Raw genomic sequence first — 23,515 nt, forward strand, 5'->3', positions numbered from 1 at the left:
ACTAACGCCAACGTCCTCATAAATGAAAAGGGTTTTTTCATACCTTACTTATGGGACTGTGAATTGATCAAAGTTTTTGGAATGTAATGTAACTATACATATCAAGATCCCTAAAAATATATACACACTTTGACTTGGTAATTCCACTTCTGGAAAGTAATATGAAATTCTTACTTAGATTTGTATGCAAAATATTTGTCATAACATGGTTTATAATAGTGAATAATGAAAACAACCAAAAGTTCCAAAAATGTTCCACTGGTAGACTATTTATGAGCCATTAAAAATGGTGTTTATGAATCCAATTAGATCCCTAGAATCTAGATCATTTTATAGGAAATACATAGTTCAGAGAAGTATTTTCAATGATGCCACAGGGATGTCATCAGCAAAATTCAGATTGTGGGAAACTATTAAACAACCAGGTTTCATCAACAAATCACTAGGAAAAGAAAAGAGAGAGAGAGGAGCAAACTACAGATTAAGAGACTCAAAAGGACATATCAACCAGCTTCAAAGTATGGTTCTTATTTGGATCCTAATTTTTTTTAAATCTATTAAAATGTTATGACATTTATGAGACTTGAAAATTTGGACACTAGTTATTTAATAATGAGGAATTATTATTTTCTAAATGCAGTACTGGTGCTGTAGTTATGCTTTTTAATGTGCTTATATTTTAGAGATACAAACTGTAATACTTACAAATGAAATAATAGGATGTCTTAAATTTGCTGAAATGTGCAAGTTGGGGTAGTAGGCTATGAATGGGTGGGATTGGCTATGAGTTAGTGGTCAGGGCGGGGTGTATGAGGATTTGTTGTTCCATTCTGTCTACTTTTGGTGTATGTTCAAAAATGTCAAAAATACAATTTTTTAAAGATTTGAAATATACTTACAATGGTTTTTTAATGTTTTAATTAGACATAGAAAAGTGCATGAAATAACTGAGAGAAATTTGGTTTAATTTCAGTGGTATAGGGGACAATCGAATAGAAAAACATGAAAGGAAACATCAAACTTGGTTATCTTTAGATGGTGAAATTATGGCAAATATTTTCTTTTTTCTGCTTTTTTTGGTACTATGTAAATTTCCATAATAAGCCTATATTACTTAGATAATTAGAAAAAGTAATTCTCTCTCTGTGGCTAGCAACTTTTCCAGCTACACATAGTAAAAATCTAACTTCAAATAACTTAAGCCAAAAAAGATAAAATGCCTCATATAACTGGAAAGGATAAGGTCCAGAGGTAGATGCTGAGGCTCCAGTTATGTCATCAGGGTTCTCTCCTTTCTCTCTCTCTCTCTCTCCTCAACTCTGCTCATTCCTGCTTGGTTCATTCTATAGGTTGGTGCTCTCCATATAACAAGTAAGCTAGCGACCAATGACCCCCAGACTCATAACTTTCAATTTAGGTACTCCCCATGGAAAGTTTCTTTCTTATGGCCATACAGAAATCCCAGAGAAGATGCTGATTGGTCATCCTAGAGTGCTTACTCCTTCTCAGCAGGATATTTAACAACCCCACAAGGACCACATGGAATAGGAGAAGAAAATGTGCTGAGCAGAAAAAAACCAAGCTGCCATGGTCTGCTCCCTCACGGATTCTTAGGACGATTCATTGAGCTAATTAATGCAAAAACACTTTCTAGGTTGAAAAGTTCTATGCAAATATAAAAACCAGTTTTTAAAAGTCTAACTTCATAAAATCAAATGATAAAATCCTCAGTCTGTGCATATATCAAGCTGTCGGTTTCCATCATTATAAGAGAATAGGGCTAGTGGTTATCATTTCATGCTTCCCAATTTTAAAACTATAGAAGATGTTCAATAGCCCAGGTGAATATATTTCCTAATGTAAAAGGAGAAAGGAGACATTATTTTATACCTTCAAGTAGTAAACTTAGAGAAGCTCCAAACATAAATTGTATATCATATTTCCCTTCCTTTTACAAAAAAATGTATTGATATCAATTTCTTTGTATATATTACTGAAAGTTAACATCTGTTGATTTTCAAAACTTCCATATTCACAGTTCCATCCTTTTCGTACATGTAAATGCAGTAGCACTGAATCAATATAAAATTTCTGAGCTAATGCTGATTATCTACAGCATAATTTATGGTTTTAAAATATTGCTTTCAGTGATTGCTGTTTTGTGAAGTAATAAAAGAGCTCTATTATTGTCAGTCCAGTTTAATAAACAGCTCTAAAATTTTGTCTAATGGACTGACAAGATGAAAGTGAATTCTTAAATGTCATTGTCAACCATCACACTAGCACTTTTCATAACAGAAAGCAATTAGATTCTCCTTGTTTGTTATTCTCTTAATGGTGACAGTTTTAAAAATGGAGAACGTACAGTGGCACTAGAAGTTTATGTTGTAACTAGATTGTGTCTGGGTATCATCATCTTATCTTCTGAATGCCTGCATTTGGGTGAATTTGGCTCTCTAGACTTAAGAAAGTACTGTTTTACAAGTATAGACGTCATAATAAATCATTTCAACTATTGTCAAACTCTTTAGACCAGTAAGAAAAATACTCAGATAATCATTTTCATCCATCTTTCCTTGAAAAATAGCATCAGAATAGCCAAAAAAAGACAAGGGAAAAAAGAATCACTTAAAGGAAATAACTGATTATTCAGGCCTAAATTTAAGGATAGTATTACTTGAGAAGCTTTATTCAAACCTCTGCAATGTTTGCTTGTTTAAGGGTTCCAGTCCTGTGTTTGGTAAGATTTATCGTTGAGGGTGAAGATGTTGCTGGCCTCTGCAGATTGATAATGCACACTTCTCCCTTTTCTAGCTATGTGGTGAACATAGGTCTGATTGACAAGCTGTGTGGCTGCTTCCTCTCAGTACAAGGCCCAGTGGATGAGAATCCCAAAATGGCCACGTTTCTGCAGCATGCTGCGGGACTCTTACACGGAATGTGCATGCTGTGCTTCGCTGTCACTAGAAGGTAAGGCCTCTTACTCGGTCTCAATCTAGACTCAACTTTTGAAGCATCTCTTGAATTTTGCTTGTCATTTCAGAAGTACACAGGTGGTCATCTTTGTCCCCTTTCCTCTTTGTCCTTCCTCTGTCCTTATTGGCTTTCCATATTGAGATTTGTCATACCTTTCTCATTTCCCTGGCCACAGGGTCTGGCCAGAGTCTATTTTTCTTGTAAATGTCATAAACTTAACTATCATTGCTGGGAAGAGATATTAGAGGTTATACAGTTGCTCTCCCACAGAGGTCCAGATGAGTCTATTAATTTTCCTTGAGTCAGCCTAAACTGGACGAAACCACTCCCTCAGCATGACCAAGCATAGCCTCCCAGTGTCCACAACCACTTCACTTGTGTCCACATTGACTTGTTTTCAATTACACCATCTCCTAGATTTATTTTTCCTCTCTCTGCCTTCTTTCAAGGTACCCCTATGAATGGGGGAAGCACCCAAAAAAACTCCTTGAAGTCAAACTTGACCCGTAGTCATGATGACACCCAGTATGCCAGGGACTACAGTTGGCATGGTTGGCTGTTTAGATCCCTATCCCACTCTTGGTCTGTCCTCAGAAAAAACAAATCTCTAAGAGGGGCAGGGAAAACCTTCCTGGGTATTTTTTTTCCTCTCCCCTTCCCACCAAGTAAGAATCATTACAGTAGTGAGTCAGTGTTTCTGATAGGAATATGACATATCCCTCAAGCATGTTGAGGATATACAGTGGAAAAAATTTCTTACAATTAAATTAAGTCTAAAATAACATATATTTTAGGGATTTGTCAAGAAGAAAGCTAATTATTTGAAATTTATAAAGTCTAGGTGCTTAAAGAAGTATCATCTATCCATATTCAGTATACCCAGTATGCTCACAACTATATTCAGAATATTTCAAGAGAGAATATTTTCTAAGATGACATTCTCAACATTTTTTAGTCCATTATACATAAGACCCCTATCCCCACCTATTCTTCCTTACTTTTACCTTATCCCTCCACCCCCAGTCACCTTTCTAGGAAGATTAAGACTGTCTGAGATGTCAAGCATGGCAAACATCACCTGCATTCAGTGTTACAAATTAGTCTGTTCTTCATCTAGAAATGCTGACAGAGCCCACCCTCTGGGGATTAGATGAGAACTCAGAAAGTGGCTACTTAGCAACCTAAGTAGGGTCAGATGGTACCATACGATACAAAGCCTGACAGCAGTAGCAGGGCTCCATCCAGGGCATCAGCACCTGCCAGCCTGGAGGCAGCATGCTTCTCAGCTACCTCCCATGCTGTGGACAGGACCCTCCCTGGGGAGTGTCCTCTCACCCAGGAGACCTGTTCCCACACTGGCTCTTTTGTATATGCAGCCTTACAAGCATGCCAATGTCCCATGTCTGTTATCACCTGCACTCTTTCCTTGAATCAAGGTGAATATTACAAATTTTATAACGATTTCCATATTTGGTTGTTTAACAGTTTATGGGCTTTAGCTTTCACTTACATGCACTCAATAGCTTGAATCTGTGGAACTTGAAAGAAGCTTAAAAGATCACTCAGTGCCCTTGTCTAACAGGTAAAGCACCTGAGCCAAACTGACTGAAATTAAGACCAAAGATTGCTACCTTGGTGCTCCCTCCTACACACTGAACTTTATAATATTCAAAATGTGGAAGTATATATTTCATTTCTTTCAAGATTTTCTCAATTTCATATATGGAAAACATAATCTTCTCTTTCATGCATGAAGTCATGCCCTTTTTCAGTAGACCTTTGCTGAGCACCTGCCCCGTGCCAGACAACAAGCTAGGAACTAGAAATAGTGCCGTCAGGAACTCAGTCCTGCCATGGGGTTAGATTAGTAAACAAACAGCTACAGCATAAGAGCTGCAGTAGAGGAGAACATACACAGAGGTAGAATTAAGCACTTCCAGTGGTCAGGGAAGGCTCCAATGGGCTGGATCTTAAAGGATGAGACAAATGAATAAGTGGAGGGAAAAAACTGATTAAGGAAAAGTGTATAAATTGTACACTGCATGGTAGAGTAGATGTTGGTGCCTTGCCCACATCTTTTTGGTCCACCCTGGAGATTATCCACCAGCAGCTTCCTTTCTGCCTAAGGATGTTCTCTGGACAAGAGTCAGAACTACTGGGAAGTTTACACCCTCAGGAATGACCCTCAAACAATAAATTAGTGTATAGCATCCCAATTTCTCTAGCCTGAGTGGGACAACTCTGAAATGTGTTCTATACAGACTTTCAGAGGGAACCCAGTGGGTACCTGTTCATTAACACATCCTTTGTCAGCTTTTCTCCCTTCCCTGTCACTCTTCTCTGCTTCCTCATAAATAAACTATTTGCACCCATTTCCTTCTTTCAGAGTCCACTTTGGGGCAACTCAAAAAGCACCATACTCTGGGAGAGAGGCAGGAGATGAGCTCAATAAATGTTAATTGAGAGTCTCAAAGAAAGGCAAAAGCTTGTGTGCTAGACTAGCACTGTGGAAGATCACTGAACTTTTTTTTTAAGAGGAAATAATAGGGTCAAATTTCTATTATGGAGTGACCACTCTTGAAAAGTGTGGAGATGACTGGAGTGGCATGAGCCTTGAGGCAGAAGGAATAGTAAAGAGACTCTCACATGATCCAAGTGAGAAGCGTTGCAGTTCTTTTGTAGGAGCAATGGAAGTAGAGTGGTGCAAATACATTTAAGAGAACACAGAATAAATGTACGGGATATAGCATAGAACTTGATGACTCCAGGTTTTCTGACTTGAAATTTTTGAGTGGTAGGTAGTACAGTCCCCAAATTCGGGAATATAAGGAGCAGTTTTCTATAAAGGAATGAGTTTGGTCCTAAACATGCCTAAGATTATCTAAGTGGACCAAAGTCTAGCATGCCTGCTCACTCTTGCTCTCTCACTCACTCTCTCTCCAAAATACAATTGTTCCTGTCACCCACAAATGGATTTATTTTTAAAGATTTATTTTTTATTTATTTCTCTCCCTTTCCCCTCCCCCCCCAGTTGTCTGCTCTCTGTGTCCTTTTGCTGTATGTTCTTCTGTGTCCACTTGCAATCTTGTCAGTGGCAGTGGGAATCTGTATCTCTTTTAGTTGCATCATCTTGCTGTGTCAGCTCTCCATGTGTGCAGCCCCTCTCCTGGGCAGGCTCCACTTTTTTCACCTGGGGCGACTCTCCTTACAGGGTGCACTCCATGTGTATGGGACTCCTTGCACACATCAGCACTGCACGTGGGCCGGCTTCACCACATGGGTCAGAAGGCCCTGGGTTTGAACCTTGGACCTCCCATGTGGTAGGCAGATGCTCGATCCATTGAGCCAAATCTGCTTCCCTGGATTTTAAATAAATAAGTGATTTACTCTTGTTGGTTCCTAACAATTCTTAATCCATTTTCCCCAATATAATTTCCTCCCCCAACTCCAATTGCTCAGCAAATTTCTTCCTACAAAAACAGATTCTTCTAGGGGGAAAAGTTCAGATAGTTTTCTGGCTTAATTTACCTTGGAAACTCGTAGCAGCATCATGTAAACTATGTATCTGAAAGAGATGAGGGAAATGGCCCCTGGTTACTGTTCTTACTTTCATTCTTCAGTCACCCAACATTTCCTGTAAGGGAAGGGTACAGAATTGTTTACCTCTAATATTTACAGACCATTTCATACTGATTCCCATATCTTTGTGAAAATTATATTTCTAAATATAAACGACAGTAACCTGTTGAAGCACTTTGTAACATGCATTAAATAGAGTTGCTGTGCTAGATTATAGCCCTGTCTTGGAAGGTTGATAGTGTAATTGTTGTTATAATGGAGTAATTCACATATTGCCTGTTTGGGCTTCAGAGAGAAGCTAGCCAGAATCAGAGAATTGAGGAAGGCTTGTCCTGAATTCCTTTTGTGACCATTACAAATAAAAGACAAAGTGGAACCAGCCAGGCCTTCAAAAATTACCTCTTGTGCCACCATATCCTGAGATAATTAAGTGGACTAATTGATAGTACAAAGTTTTGAGTAAACACTGCAGTCTGCTGGTGGTCCAGCCTTTGTGATGGTGATTACAGGAGGTCTGCCTTCACCCTACTCTTCTATTGTGCTCTTAATCTCCTAATTTTAACCTAGGTTTTCTGAAAGACAATTTGGGTGTCAGAATTTGTGCTGTTAATCTTTGCTTCAGCATGGGGGAGAAAAGGGCTGACTGATGATTTTTGTATCAGGCTTGGTTTTGAACAATGAACTTGCAGTTTTTTAAGTAAAAATTGAAATTGTGATCCTCTGGTGAAAGGATTGATTTTATGTTAGAATTACCCAAGAATTTTAATATGGGAATTTTTCACAAACTGTAATCCTTAATCACTTAAACAAAATTCAACAATCTGGAATAGGACTTTCAGAAGTGCCTATTTCTTTGGCCTTTACTTTCATCAGTTTTCCATTCTTGGTCCTGCAAGAAATAAAGAGAAAAGGGTAGTTTTCAGATCTCAGGGAAGCAGCTTAACTGCCATATTAGCTGAGACTCTGCAAGTTCCCCAAAAGTGCTGACTGCTTAGCAGAACCAACAGATCTAGAACAGTAATGAGTGATTATAAATTGTAGGCAACAAAGGCTTTTCACTCAATCAGCAATCATTTACTGTATTCGTAACTATGCTAGGTACTACAGCAAGAGGGCCGGAAAGCAGTGGACCCACGGTAAAAGAGTTGAAAATCCTTATTTCTGCATGGAAGAAAGAGAGGAATTTGTAAAACATCACCAATTCGGATTGGTTGGAGATGACTAATCTGGATTCCAGAGTATTTGTACCCAAAAAGAAGTTTATTGTGTTATGTGTTTGTGTTTTTCATTTTCACATCCATAAACTACACCAACAAAAGGTATTCTAATCAAGATCCCTGGAAACTTGTGTAATGAAAAGATAAAAATAATTTGTAATTTAGCCCATTAATTATATGGATTTAAATGAGTGCTTCTCAGGTGTTTAAGGGTGCTTGGGAACCATTTGTATTCAGAGGTAAACTTCCTTTGTGCCAGGCCCTGTGCTAGGCATGGGAGAAAGCAGAGATGATTCAGATGCTGATTATGTCCTCAGGGACCTTGTAAGCTAGTACAGGAAAGACAGTGCCTATACAAATATCCATGGTATTAGGTAAAGATGGTTTAAAAAAAGAATAAAAGGAGGGAAGTGGATGCGGCTTAAGTGATAGGGCTTCCACCTACCATATGGGAGGACCCAAGCTCAATCCCTGAGGCCTCCTGGTAAAAAAAGAAAAGAAAAGAAAAAGCATGCCTGCAAGGTGAGCCAGTGACCCAGTGCCCATGGGGTGAGCCAAGTGCTCGTGCAAGTGCCTACACAGCAACCTGAGTGCCTGCATGAGTACCCACGTGGCCAGCCGAGTACCCTGGCAAGTGAGTCACACAGCAAGATCATAACACAACAAAAGAAAAAACAAAGGGGAGAGTCAAGGTGAAGCACAGCAGAAACCAAGAACTGAGGTGTCACAGGTGACAGGGTACCTCTCTCTACATCAGAGGTCCCCAGGATCAAATCCCAGTGAATCCTAGAGCAGAAAAAACAAGAAGACAAAAAGAGAAATAGATACAGAAGATCACACAGTGAATGGGCACAGAGAGCAAAAAAATAGCAGGGGGTGGGGGGAAAGAGGGGAAGGGGATGAAGTGGGAGAGGGGAAAATAAATATTTTTTTAAAAAGAAACCATTAAAAACAAGAGTAAAAGGAAATAATACATGAAAAGCACTTAGCACGTTGTCTGGAACTTGGCAAATCCTCAATAAATATTAGCTACTATTATCATCATCATCTTCACTTCATCATCTTCACTGAAGGAAGTCAGAGGAGGAAGGGATCATTCTTGTTAGAGATTAGCTGCTTTCTAGAGCAGCTAAAATTTAACCTGGGCCTTGAAAGAAGGAAAGGGTTGGAACATTTAGAGGGGGGGAGGGGGCGTAAAGTAGACAAAGAAAATAGCATAAGCCAATGCATGGAAGCAGAAAAGTGCAAATGATGAATAGGATACTTTAGCTGGATTTTGAGATGTATGTGTTAACAATTTTAGTGTCTCTCAGATTGTTATAAGGTTTGATTGAGATAGCAAATCTAAAAATGCTTTATTAAACCATATAAAATGATTTGCTGATATGTGGCAGTGGTATTGTTGTGGCAGAGAGAAGTCAGGTGATCACGGTATTGAAGACCAGGACATGAGAATCTGAGAAAGAAGATTTATTAACAGCTGGCCGGGCTTGGCAGACTTCTGTCCAAAAAAAAAACTGAGCCTAGAATAAGATTTTTGGGTCCCTTTTATATAAAGGACTTTTTTTTGTTAGTTTCTTATAGTTTTAAGTGTTTGTCTGAGTACCAGAGAGGTTTTGAATTAGCATGTCCCCCACACTCCAGGTAAGCTTGAATTAACATATCCCCCACATTCCATCTGATTATTAAGTTCAAATACATATTCAGTCTGCATCCTCCCTATAGAGGCTATATCACTTAATTGGCTTTCTGGGAACTAGGCATACTTGAATATAGAATAAGATAAGTTTGAATTCATGCACAGGCCATATTAGTACCATTAAAAGCTTTTGAGCAGGGAAGTTACATGCTGAGAACCAAATTTGGGGAGCATTAATTAGACATCATGTAAGGGTGTATTACAGAAGAGTTAGAAAGTGGGAGGGGCCATTAACAGTCACCTGGGCAAGAGGCAAAAGAAAGGGAAAAGAAGAATACATCAAAAGATCCTCCATTGGTCTCTCTTTTTGCATATGGTATCATCAGTCTCTGAAGCACCAGGCTTCAAACTTCATCATCTCTTATCTCTCTTCCTGGCACCCCGGATCTAACCTGGTGCTGCATTTTATTGATTGGAGGGGACCTTGAAGTCACCTAATGCAGTCTTCCTTTCAGGTTTGAATCTTTTCAAATAAATTTGCCATGTAATCATGCAGTCTATATTGCAGTCTTTCCAGTGACCAGGATCTCATTACTCACTGAGGAAGATTTTTCTGTCTCTGATCAGTTTTGATGCTTAAAAGGTCTCTCCTTATATACCAAGCCAAAATCTGCCTCCTTACTTTCACCTATTAGTATTAGTTCTCCTTGCTCCTTGGTGATGTGTAGAATAATCTAACCCTGCTATTCTCCTCGAACTCTCCTGGTTCTCACCCTACCTCATACTTTTCTATTCCTTTTCTTTTCCTTGTTCCGGTTACTATGGCTTTGTTACAGATACCCCAGTAGCATTCAGTAGCCTTGCTCACACTGTCCTAGGGTACGAAGCAGCCTCCAGACTGATAAGGAGGAGTGTCAGCATCCTTCAGATCTGGAGAGTGAGAAACATATAGGAACAGTAACCTCTGAGCTGTCTCTGAAGGATCCCATCCCAGCTGATATAAAACCCCAGCTGGCATATAGGAATAGAAAGATAAGAACTCATTGGTACAATTCAGATGGACTTCCCACTATGTGCAAGGCACTACACCAAAGAAAGGGAGCTGACTGGGCCCTTGTGCACAGGGCCAAGGTCTAGGAGCAGCCTTCACTGGCTTACCACTCCCTGAGGGGATCAGGAGTGGTGAAGGAAGATTGCATGCACATACCCCCAATACATGCACAGGTTCACCAGGCTAGGGCAGCAGATTCTGTCCAGGATACCTGCATTATTCAGCCAAAGGGGTGCTGATGCAAAATACCAGAAATTGGTTGGTCTTTATAAAGGGTATTTATTTGGGGTAGAAGCTTACAGTTAGATAAGGGTAGTATAGTGACCTAGGCAGGGGCTTCTATAAATAGCATGATCAGGAAAGGCCTTTCTGGGGAGTTGACACTGAAGCTAAAAAGGAGCCAACCATGTGAAGATCCAGGGAAGAATGCCCAGGAGCACATCTGGAACACATCCTTGAGGTGAATTTGTTCCAGAAGAAAAGGAGTTGGTATACTAGAATATGATAAGTGAGAAAGAAGGTGGTAAGAGATTGTCAGAAAAGTAAGGGCCAAGAGATGAATTCAGAGAGAGTTTGATTTTATTCTAAGTGTGATGGAAGCCGGTGGAGGACTTGAATTAGGAGAGTGCCATGATCTGATTTACTAAGAAAGGAAAAAGACTGTGAAGAATTCAACTGTAATCAGATAGTTTGGAAGTACCCCCTCCCACCCCCCTCCTCTCAGATATCTGAGCCTCTCCCTGCCTATCGTTCTCACTTTTTCATTGTCACAGTATATTTGCTCTTCTCTAACCAAATGTCTATACTGTCTTTTAATGCATATACATACATTCATTCCATCCTGAATTTTCTCATGCTCTCACACCTCCACTAAGTCATCCCCATTCTCTTCAACAGAGCCCCAAATTATGCCTGCACTAAACAAGCTGTTTTGAAACCTATTGTCTTCATAACATATAGTGTCAGGGAAGTGGTACTGTGTGTGTGAGTGAGTGTGTGTGTGTGTGTAGGAAATTTATTTTCAAAGTAGATTCATATCTTTTCTAATGTCCCAGAATTGAACAGAATCTTAGATATCATCTAATCCCATGCCCAGTTGAGTTTTTAGTGTGTACTGTGCATATCAGTGGCGTATGATCCTCTGTGTCTTCTAGGATGGAGAATAATGTAATGCCTCACCAAACAGCCTATTTCATTTTTGAATTCTAATTGTTAGAAAAATTCTCATAAGTTTATCTAATATCTGCTTTCCAGTAACTTCTCTCTCTCCTTTGGCCATAAATTACAAGTGTAATACCTCTTCAGTTTAAAGATAGCCTTCATGACTAATGAATAGAATATCAGTAAGTCCACTCTGATCCATACTCTATTCCTCCATCCTGTGGACCTTGGATTGGTTGTGTCCACTCCATATTTATGTCAAGAGGGGGCTTAGATTCCACATGGATGCTGGATGTAATCCTCCTGCTTTCAGTTGTAGGCACTCTTGGCTCCATGGTGTGGTGGTTGACATTCTTCAACTCCATGTTAGCTGAGTGGGGTAAGTCCAATAAACCAGAGTGTAGGAGCTGAAGTCTGTTGAGGCTCAGACCTGGCTATCATATGGTCAGTCCAGAGATTCAGATCCCCTGGGTATATCTTAAACCCCAGCACCAACTACAATTCTGGTAAAGTAACAGAAAAGGCTTGTGAAAAGAGATCACACCTGAGTCCAGCTCCATCACACAGAAACACCAACTCCAAAGAAGGGCCAACTGACATGGCACTGAAATCCATCTGCCATGACCATATAGAAGAACCAATACCTGGGGTTGTATCTACTTTATCTGTCTCTGGGACTCTGCTCAGGTGTGCATAAGGGCAACCCCTCTGATAACCTCCTAGCTCTTTTTTAGAGACTCATAGCCATATTGTGGCATTGGTGTGGAAAAAGTGGCCCTGGTGGCTGCTGGGTGTGGGGAATGGGAGGAAGAGATGAGATGTGGAGGCGTTTTCAGGACTTGGAGTTGTCCTGGGTGGTGCTGCAGGGACAATTACCGGACATTGTAGGTCCTCCCATGACCCGCTGGATGGAACGTGGGAGAGTGTGGGCTATGATGTGGACCATTGACCATGAGGTGCAGTGATGCTCAGAGATGTATTCACCAAATGCAATGAATGTGTCATGATGATGGAGGAGAATGTTACTATGGGGGGAGTAGTGGGGTGAGGGGGGTGGGGGGTACATGGGGACCTCATATTTTTTTAATGTAAAAAAAATGAATTAAAAAAAAAGCCTTCATGTCCTCCAGTTCTGAGTTAAATATCCCAATTTCTTCAGATATTCCTCAGGTAACATTGTTTCCAGATACTTTCACCACTCGTCACTTTCCTTGGCAACATTCTGGCATATTAGTGTCCTTAATATCATGCAGCAACCAGTGGTGGACCCAGTACTTTCAGAGTAGTCAGTGCAGTGGAGCAGTACTAAACCTTTCTTGTAGTGTACATTGTACTCCTGCTAATTCAGTCAAAATTGAATTATATTGGTTGGTAATTACACCACACTGTTTCCTCATTTGAACTGGTAGAGAGCTAATTTGCTCAATTTATTCCCCTTTTATTGATGATAAGCTATATACTACTCCTCTGCTGCTCACCCTCTTCCCATTCTATACACATGCAATCCAAATATAAGACTTAGTCATTTGTGTAAATTTAATCTTTTTTTTCAGTCCTTATATTTATTTGTAAATAATCTTTTGGGTGGGGGCACTTTCTCCTCTCTGAAAAACAATCTTCACTTTGCTTCTCAGTGCTGCAGTCTCCTGGTTTTCCTCCCACCTCACTGGTTCCTATATTCCATAATTTTCTTTACAGGTTTTTCCTCATCTCCCCAATTTCTAAATTTTGGAGTCTGAATCCTCAGATCATTGTATTTTCTGGGGTTCTTAACCTTTTTTATTCCACAGACCCCCTTACTAAGTCTACACTATACTGTGAATTATTTAATACATCACACCTCACAAGGATAATGTTTTTTTGATTCAATTCAAGCTCACAGACACCTGTTTAAGAACCCCTCGACTACTCTATATTCACTCAGTAGATGAACTCCTGGTTTTAAATACCATCTGTTACTTTCCCTTGTAATATTTTCAAAATCCCTTTCTTACCACATCCATTCTACCATCCTGGTCCACCCACAATTTTCTCTCACCTGATATTTGAGAGAGCTTCCTAATTGGTCTCCATGCTTCTGCCCTGGTGCTTCTAAAGACATTTTCAACCTAGTAGCATAGTGATCATTTTAAAATCTAAGTCAGATTACATCATACCTCTTCCCAAAACTTTCCAATGGCTACCCATCTCATTGTGTAAATGGTCAAGACCCACCTGATCTTCTTGCCCTCTCTCTGACCTCATCTCCTATTACCCTTCTACCCATTCACCCAGCTCTCACCACACTGGTCTTCTTGCTGTTTCTTGACCTGCCATGCTGCTCCTCTGCCTCCTTCTATAATATCTACAAGACTTGCTTCCTTTCTCCATGTAGAATTCTGCTTAAATAACACCTTAGAAAGGGCTGCCAATGCAAAGTACCAGAAATGGGTTGGCTTTTATAAAGGGGATTTATTAGGGTAAAAGCTTACAGTTCCAAGGCTGTGAAAAGTCCAAACCACAGCACCAAAAAAGGTGCTTTCTTACCAAAGCCAGCTATTGTTGATTCTTTTGCCTGGGCATGTAGCAAAGCAAGCTGGCCTCCAGTTTCTTCCAAGGTCTCAGCCTTCCCCTCCAGGCTCACAGTCTCCTCTTGAGCTGCTCCAGTGGCCCAGCTCTTGGGGTCTTCATGCTTCAGTGATCCTCTAGTACTCACTCATGTGGCAAGATCAAGTATGGTGGCTTCCTTTTCCTGTATCAATCTGTCTTTCTCTGTGTCTCCATTTTTACTAGATCCAGCAAGAGAGTGGAGATTCAACCTGAGTCACGCCTTACTGATGTAGTCCAATTGAAGGCCCTAAACGATATTATCAAGTAGTCTAATCAAAGGACCCTCAACCAAATTTAATGCAATCAAAAGGTGTCACACCTGCAGGAATAGATTAGTTTAAAAGCATAATCATTCTCTTTGGGGGAGTCATAAAATAATTTCAAACTGGTAACCACGCTATATAAAATAGCATTCCCTCCTTCTTCATTCCCTAGCTGTGTCTCCTGCTCCAAAGTGTTTCATACCTGACATATTATATATTACATAAAGTATATTATATATTTACTTGTTTATTGGTATATTGTCCATCTTCCTGCACTAAAATGCAAGCATTATGAGGAAAAGGACATAGATTTTATTGCTGGATTTCCAGTGCCTAGAATAATGCTTTCCATATTGTAGACCTGCAGTAAATATTTGTTGAATGAATGAATAGGCCCACAGTGACACACAATAATGACCTCCCCCCCCCAAATATATCTATGTCCTAATCCCCAGAACCCCTGAATATATAACCTTACATAGCAAAAGGGACTTTGCAGATAAGATTAAATTAAGGGTCTTGATTTGGGGAGATTATCCTGGATTTTCCAGGTGGGCCCTCCATAATCACAAGCATCCTCATAAGTGAAGGAGGGAGGCTGGGAAGTCAGAGTTGTAGAGAGATATTAGACAATGCTATGTTGCCAGCTTTGAGGATGGAACGAGGGGGCCAAGAGCCAGGGAATGTGGGCAGCCTCTACAATCTGGAAAAGGCAAGGAAATAGATTTACACCTAGAGCCTGCGAAGGAACGCAGCTCTGCTGACATCTTGATTTTAGCCCAGTGGGACTAATTTCAGATTTCTGACCTTCAGAACTGTAAGATAATAAATTTGTGTTGTTTCATGCCATGAAGTTTTAGTAATTTGTTAGAACAGCACTGAGAAACTAGTACATCCACTTTCCCCTATTAGACTATAACCCTCCCCTAGGGCAAGGGCCTGGTCTTCCTTGATGGTGCATATCACAGATGCTGCTCAATGTTCCTTGAGCACAGGTACACTGGCTTTTTAAGTAGAGAATGCTGACAGAATATCAAGCTTCTTTGAGTTCAACACAAAGCCCAATAAATGTTAGCATCATTAGATGTAGTCAGCTTGCCCAGAATATCTCAGAAAGTAAGAGTCCAAAGCTGAAATAATTGTAGAAGAAATCTCCTTGAACAGTTAAGTTCTCTTCCATCATTGGGAGAGACAGTGAATTAATCCTACCCACTCCCAAAGTTATAGAGACCTTTGAGTGGAGTTCTCTGGGGTCAGGAGCTAAAATGTTCCATCTTATTTTCATAAGATGCCTCAGGGATTCCAGACTAAAGGAGTGAACAAAACTATAATCTAAGCAACCAGGAGAACAGTCTAGAAAGAACATCACCAGTAGCAATGGAGATCAGAGTGGATGTTACCAACCCAGAAATCTGGGGTCAAGGGAGATGAGAGCAAACAATCCAGGTACAAGTAGGGGAAAAGGGGGTTTGGTATCTGGGACTATCACAGCTGCTTTTAGAGGCCAACTAAGGCCTGGTACATAGGAGGTTTAAAACACCAAAGATAGAGTGGATGGCACCTGATGCCTGCCATGGCATTTATTCTTTTTTTTTTTTTTTCCTCCCCAGCTGAAATCTCTTTATTTAAGCCAGAAATAGGGTTTTCAAGTACTGTGCAAAAGTATTGAAGTATTGATTGCCCAATTATAGCTTTTCTTAATTGAATCTAGCTTTTTGTAAACAAAATGAATATAACACAAAGGTCTCTAGTCCTGGAGAACAAACAAAAGCATTTTAAAATCTGGTAAAATTGAGACAATCTCACAGTATAGTATACAAAATTTCAGATCTGATTTTTCACAAATTTCATGTATTGTTAAGAAAACTTTATATCCTATGCCTGATAGGAATAAGGCCTTTTTCATTTTTATTATAAACATTTAGGCTTTAAGTGATTATAACTGACAGTTAAGACCAACAGGAGCCAGTGGCCTGTTCATGGACAAGTTATCTATGTTTCAGGCTAAATCAAAAGTAAACATTCTTTAAAATCCCTTCAGGTCTACATTAGTCCTATGGAAGCCAAATGCTGCAGACAAGGCTTCTTTTTCCTCTCCTAGATATATTCTATGGGCTCACTTTAAAAACAGTCTTTTCCATAAAGCAATAATACATACATTTTGAACCATTTCCACACATGAGTTCTTGAATGTGTATTTAATTGCTTTTTCTCAATCAGTATTTTTATTTCACTAATAGAATATTGAAAAACATCTTGAGATGTATTGTTTTATAATCAGGTTAATGATTTCCTAAATATTGGGGCAGAGGAGGGAGAAGGAGGAGCTGTTCTGGTGACCTTTACTCACTTATTTTTTAGATTTTTTTGTATTCTTTTGATGAGGTAATAGCAATGAATTTATGTCATTTAATGAATATTTAGAAAGATACTTTTACAAAGTATTTTAAATGATAAAGCACTAGTCCTGAATATCTGCATTAGAATATGCTAATGATCAGTTTAAAAACAATACAAGCAGTAAGGGAAAAGTCAGCATTCTGAATCACAGAGTAGTAAACCTGTTGTCACTGGCAACATGTCACTCATCCCCAAGGTTCAGGAAAGTCCATTAGAATTAGCTTTAGGGAGAAATGTTTTCTGACTTGTCAGTGTTCTAAAAGGCAGTCGGTGTTAAACAAACACAGACCCCTTTTTGGAACCTATATAATAAACTACTCAGACACATTAATCTCTCCTCATGTCTCGATCAGGGTCTGACCCCTATGTCTAACAGCTGTAATGGAAGAAAGTAAGGGCCAATGGACATTAGCTAGCAGAACTTTGTGTAAAGGTTCAGATGTGCTTATAAGCAAATAAATAAATATCATTTCTTAACCTTTTATTTGTCCTGAGTACCATGAGACAAAAAGTGTCTCTCCATGATGATCCAAGATTACATTACAATCTCTATGTACTTTGTTTGACACCATTCAGATAATCCCAAATTGTGTTTTAAGAGAAGACATTGAGAGAAAACAAGAGGTTTGGTCCTTGGACAAAGTACTGTCCTTTAAGGACTCTAAAGTCCTGGGTGGAATCTTTGCCTTTGCAACTAAGAAATTTATGTGACCTTAAACATGTCATCAAATCTCTCTGGGTCTCAGTTGCCTCATGTATAAGAATAATACCTTCCTTACCAACCATAAAAACTGTAATAAAAGTGAGATGTGGTGAAAGATGTGAATGCACTTAACAGATCCTGCCTCATTCATAGATGACAGTATTTCATGAGAGGATAACAAGGTCTACAAGGATGTTATGTCATTTGGTTGTAGTCTTCGCAATATCTGAAATAGTACATATTCAGAAAATAAATGGTTATCATGGTTATGAATTAAACTCTGATGCAACTAGCGAATTAAAACAAATAAAATTATTCTTTTGGAAAAAATAAGTTATGAATCAAGAAAAATAGACAAGATACCAGACTTACCAGCCAGCACCTCCCAATTCTTATTTAATTATGTCTCTTGAGTGCTTCTGGGTAAGATAGCAAGGTAAGCAGAGACCTTTGACTCCTCTTCCCCATACCAGATTTCAGCTAAAAGGAACAACCAAAAAATGGGGGAGGAGGTGAAATGGATCTGTGTTAGTGTGAAAAACTAGAGAAGGATATCATCATCATGCCAGAAATGTAAACCACACCTAACCACGAGAGAAATAAAATGTGTGGCTTATTTTAGGCATGGGCTAATCCTATGCCCTTGAACCAGAATTAGAGAAAGAAGCCCCATTTGAAGCCCACTGGCTATAAGTTAGAGAGCGATGGTTCCTCAAAGAGCAATCTGGGTACAGTTTCTAGGGGGAAAAGGGTGAATAAATGCTTGCCAATAAAAACAATCAATGTCTATCCCTGTTCTTAGTCACTAGATACTTCATGTGTATACCCAAGTTCAGTAAGGAGGTATATTTAGGAAGCTCTTGCTGGCTTTACTATTGATTTTAGGAATTCATTTGCTACTGCCATTGCTTCTTCTTGCTCATCCATAATGCTGCCCACTACAGTTGCTAGGTTGACTTCACAATGGTTTATATAAAATTAATCTCACACTTTCTTGTTCTTGGTAACCTGCCCCCCAGAGCCTGCCCCCACCACTACTCCTTGATGATGGAACGGTTCCAAAAAAAGCAAAAAAAAAAACAAAAAATTGAATTAAAAAAAAAGAAATAAAAGGCAACCAAATAGGAAAGGAAAACAAAAAAGCAGTGTGCCAACTCACCGCTGGATTTTTAGTTGCTTTCCTGGTAGTTGCTGCCCCTGAAAAGATTCCCTTTGTGTACCTGGAAAGGAAACTGTGGTGTTTTGGGTCTGTGAGTCCCAGAGTACTCAAGGACCCTGTCTAGATTGTCCAGGACTAGAAACTAAGCAAAGTAGGGTTACCTAGGCTGCAGAGGGTGGGGAGGGTGGTGGCAGCCCCAGCATTGGCTGTGGAGTGACCAGTTGCCAGTGGTGCTGCAACCTAGTCTTCCAGAGGGAAGAAAGGGCAAGCTACAGTGCGCTGTCGGGGGGAGGGCAGCTTTTCTGCCCTGAGGTTTCTTGTTACCTTATTACACAACTCAGATGGTTTGCTTTTAACGGTCTGCTTGTCTTGTTCCATATGACCTACAAAAATACTAACATCCTTTAAGTAGATTTTTCTTAAAGAGTTGAATGTTTCTTTGTCAGGTCATACACGATATTCGACAATAATTGCCAGGATCCCACTGGGCTTACAGCTGCTCTTCAGGCCACAGACCTGGCTGGAGTTCTGCACATGCTATACTGTGTCCTCTTCCATGGCACCATCTCGGACCCCAGCACTGCCAGTCCCAAGGAGAGTTACACCCAGAACACAGTTCAAGTGGCCATCCAGAGTTTGCGTTTCTTCAACAGCTTTGCAGCTCTTGATCTACCTGCTTTTCAGGTATAAGCCTTGGTTTAGGTTGGTGTTAACTAATCAAGAATTAATATTTTAATGAGATAGGATGTGAAATTCTTCTCCTAGATTGTGGCATATTAAATAATCTATAATAAATGGAATTATTATTACTACCTTCTGGGCAATGTATCAGATGTTTTCCATATGCTTTCTTATTTGTTATTGCAAAATATTCTTATTACTGCAAAATATTCTTATACCCATTTTATAGATGGAGAAACTGGCAGTTAAGTAATTTGCCCATGATTACACATGGCTAAGGCAAGATTGGTACCCATTACTGTCTGACCCCAAAGCTTATGCTTATTCCATGCTATACTGCTATTTATAAATCTTCTGACTTGATTTCTTTAAGGGCATTACCATCCCCTCAACTTTTAAATATTAGAGAAAAAATGGTTTCTTATCTAAACAGAACCAAAATTAGATAAATTGTTTTGATTGATATGACTTTCTACGGAAGATTTAACTGATTTGTGTTCAGTGTAAAGTACATGTATAGTTAAATGAGCAGACCCCTATAAATTAAGTTTTTATAGCTCAAGAAAGAATAATTGCTTTATGTTATAACACCAGACTGTCAGCTTAGAAACAGATTTTTTTTCAAGTAGGAAATTTAATTTTCAAAAACACTGAACCTTTAGAACAGAACAAGCCCCAAGGAGCAGACTTTCTCTTTCAGTTTATTAACTGTCAAATGATTTCATTAAAAAAGGAAAAAACTTGGCAGATGACGAACCCATAATTTAGATGAATTGCTTTGCTCAGAGGGAAAAAGGTTATAGAGATATAAATGTATGGAAATGGTGGTCTTTGGCCATTCTGAGGTGGAAGAAACATTTCTGTTTTGTAGCTGATGAAAAATGTGCAATTCTATAACATGTCTTCCTGTCATTCAGTTCACAAAAGGATATTAGTGAGTAGGTTTATCATCAGATCCAGTATTTTTCAACTTTGTAAAGTTCATATAGCTATCACAAGAACAGAAATCTCCATTAGGGTTAATAATGCTTTTTAGTTTCCAAAGCATTTTGCTCTAGCCTTGGGTGGTAACTACACAATATGTGGAGTCCTGAAGTATACAGCCATCCCTAGAACAGGAACTATCTCCTCCAAAATATGCCAAGTGGTTCTTGCCGCTGGGATGAACATAACTGTATTTTATGAAGATCCAAACCCATTGTGTTCTGTCTGGAAACAGCTTAGAAATCAGGGGACCCTAATTTTATGTCTTCAGAATATAGAGTTTAGCAGTCTACCTCATAAACTAAGCCCAAATAGAATGATTTCCTTTGTTACCAGGTGTAACAAAGACATATTCAAGTCTTAATCCCTGGTCCTGTAGGGGTAAACTCATTTGTAAATAGGATCCTTGAAGATGTTAAGGCCAAACTGAATCAGAGTGGGTTTTAATCAATGGTGACTAGAGACTTTATAAGCAGAGGAAATTTGGACACAGTCAGTCAGTGGAGGCCAGAGGAGAAAACACAAGAAGACAGTTGCCATGTGACAGAGTCAGAGATGCATCTAAAGCCAAGGAAAGCCATGGATTGCTGGCAAGCCACGATCAGAACAAAATATAGCCTTACCAAAACCTTGATTTTGGACGTTTAGCCTCCAAAACCATGATTCCTGTTGTTTAAGCCCACCAATTTGTGGTATCTATTATAACAGCTCAGGCAAACTGAGACACAGGGATTATGGAAAACCAAATCTCTAAAAACTGTCTCTTAGCTTCTAGTTTCATGGGCCTCTGACCTGAATTTATACTGCTGTAAGTTATTCCACGCCATAAACAAGCATCTATATTAAATCAGCCCTTCCATCAGTCACTCTGAATGTCAGAAAACCCCAAATCCCTGCCACCCCCACTCTCCTGTGAGCTCATGTCCTGTGCAGCCTCACTCACAAAGGAGCACACTGAACCTCCACCCAGTCCTTCTCCCTAGCGGTCTTTATGCACAATGGACAATAATGTTAGAAAAATCAAAAGCTTATTTCTGGAGCCCTTCAAACCAAGATAAAAACCCAAGGATTTCTCCTCTCCAGATCCTTGCCATATCCAGCCCAAAATGTGTCCCCTACTTTATCCAATTTTGCCAGAAACTGCATCCCAAGGGTGGCTCAAGAGTGCTCAAGCTATTCTTAGAATCAAGTGTCCTGTGCCACAAGTGGAATGTCCTTTCTTAGCTGATTTTTTCATACCTTTGTTTCTTTCTCCTCTGTCCCTCATGCAACTCCATATTTCTTTCTTAATTCTTTCCTTCCTGTTTTTCTTCCATTTTGTCTCTGTTCTGCCTTTCCTCCTCCTTTTGTTCTAGACATTACTGTTTCTCACTCTCTTTCTAACCATTATTCCTAGGTCCCCTTTTCATCATGCCCACAGCATGGGCCAGGAAAATCTGCAGGTACTTCAAGTACCTTCCTTTTCTTCCCATTCCTCTAACATTACAAAAGGACTGCCATCTGGGAGTAGATGTGGCTCAAGCGGTTGAACGCCTGCTTCCCCCATGGGCGGTCCCAGGTTTGGTTCCTGGTACCTTCTGAAAAACAACAAACAACAAGTAAAACAAATGAAAGAAAAACAACTCAGGGTAGCGGATGTAGCTCAATGGATGAGCACTGGCTTCCCATATTTCCCACATACAAGGTCCCAAATTCAATCCCCATCCCCTGGTTCCTTTAAAAAAAAAAAAAAAGTACTCCCATCCTTTAGGTTCCCAAGATCCTAGCACAGGTTTCTGTCTGAATCCTCATCAGCAGCTTCAGGGACCCAAATATCCAGAATTTCTAGCATCAGGACCTTTTAATGCATTTACTGATAGTTACCTTATTGTTCCAGTTACTCTTATACTTTTTAAAAAAAGCAAGTAAAAACAACTTAGTGGGGTTAAAAAAAAACAAAAAACAGACATTTCATTGTGATCACAGATTCTGTGGGTCCAGATTCTGTGGGTCCAGGATTCATACAGGCCTCATCACAATGGACATGTTTTGTCTCAGCAACATGATGTCAGGGCAGAGAGGTTTGGCTCAAATAGCTGGAAACTGGAATTATCTGGAGGCTCCTTCACTGTCATGATGTTTAAAGCCTGATGTAGGATGACTCAAGGACCAGGTTTACCTGGAACTTCTGGCCTGCGCAGCTCCACATGTCTCTGTGTGACCTGGGCTTCCCTCTGAGTTCTGAGTGTCCTAAGAGGAAGGTTTGGAAATCAAGTGTTCCAAGAGACCAAACAGCAGTTGCAGAAGGCTTTTTATGACCTTACCTCAGAAGTCACGTAGTAGCATATCAACCACACTCTATTGACTGAATCAGTGACAGACCATCCCCAATTCATGGGGAAAGGACATAGACCCCATCTTTCCATGGGAAGACAAAGATTTGTGACCTTTTTTTTTTGACTGCCACACTCTCCTCAGCAAGCTAAAGCAACATGGCTTCTCTCCACACTGACCTGATTGATGCAGATGGACATCTGATCAAGTGTGCAGTGCTCATGTGAATTAAATACAAAAATATTTGCAGTGTCTAGCAGCAACAGTTGAATTTTGAACAAAAGTATTTTTTTATAACAGGTCAGAGAAACTCATCTTTTAGTTCATCAAAACAGCTTACATGTGAAAAGTGAGATTTCAGGAGCTGTTTATAAAGGACAGGGAAAGAAATTGTAAGTGGAGAATGGGAAGGTATATATCGATGGATCTGACCTCAGAAAATCTGGGAGACAATTTGTGAATTTCCTGGAGGATCAAAGGAACTGAGGAAGAAAGCAAATTAGATAAGTGGCCTGACCTGCTGAAGAGTTAGACCAGCCGATGTAAGATCTTTTGCTGGTTTGGGTCCCAGTACATCCCAAGAGTATAGTGCAGAGTAGTTACAGGAAGACATCCTAATCAATGCCCTGAATATGCAGTAGACTGAGCCATCATGCTACCACTTCAAATTGTGTGACCTTAGACACACCTTCAAGCCTCAATTTCCTCATCTATAAAATAGAGGTTAAAACTGCCTACCTCACAAAACTATGTGACGACTAAATGAGATGACATAAAGGTACGGTGCTAGCTAGCACATA

At 39.7% G+C, this 23,515-nt stretch overlaps 1 protein-coding gene across 6 annotated transcripts in view; it reads left to right on the plus strand.

The window, feature by feature from the left end:
* SCAPER (S-phase cyclin A associated protein in the ER) overlaps window positions 1-23,515 on the plus strand; it is a 616,772-nt gene that overhangs the window by 563,983 nt on the left and 29,274 nt on the right. For all 6 annotated transcript variants that reach the window (XM_004468178.4, XM_004468179.4, XM_071214311.1 and 3 more), the window contains 2 exons: window positions 2,815-2,970; window positions 19,184-19,421. In XM_004468178.4, coding sequence (XP_004468235.1) covers window positions 2,815-2,970; window positions 19,184-19,421 — 394 coding nt within the window. The remainder of the gene's footprint in view (window positions 1-2,814; window positions 2,971-19,183; window positions 19,422-23,515) is intronic.

The sequence above is a fragment of the Dasypus novemcinctus genome, chromosome 3 (assembly GCF_030445035.2).
Source record: "Dasypus novemcinctus isolate mDasNov1 chromosome 3, mDasNov1.1.hap2, whole genome shotgun sequence".
Lineage (NCBI taxonomy): Eukaryota > Metazoa > Chordata > Mammalia > Cingulata > Dasypodidae > Dasypus > Dasypus novemcinctus.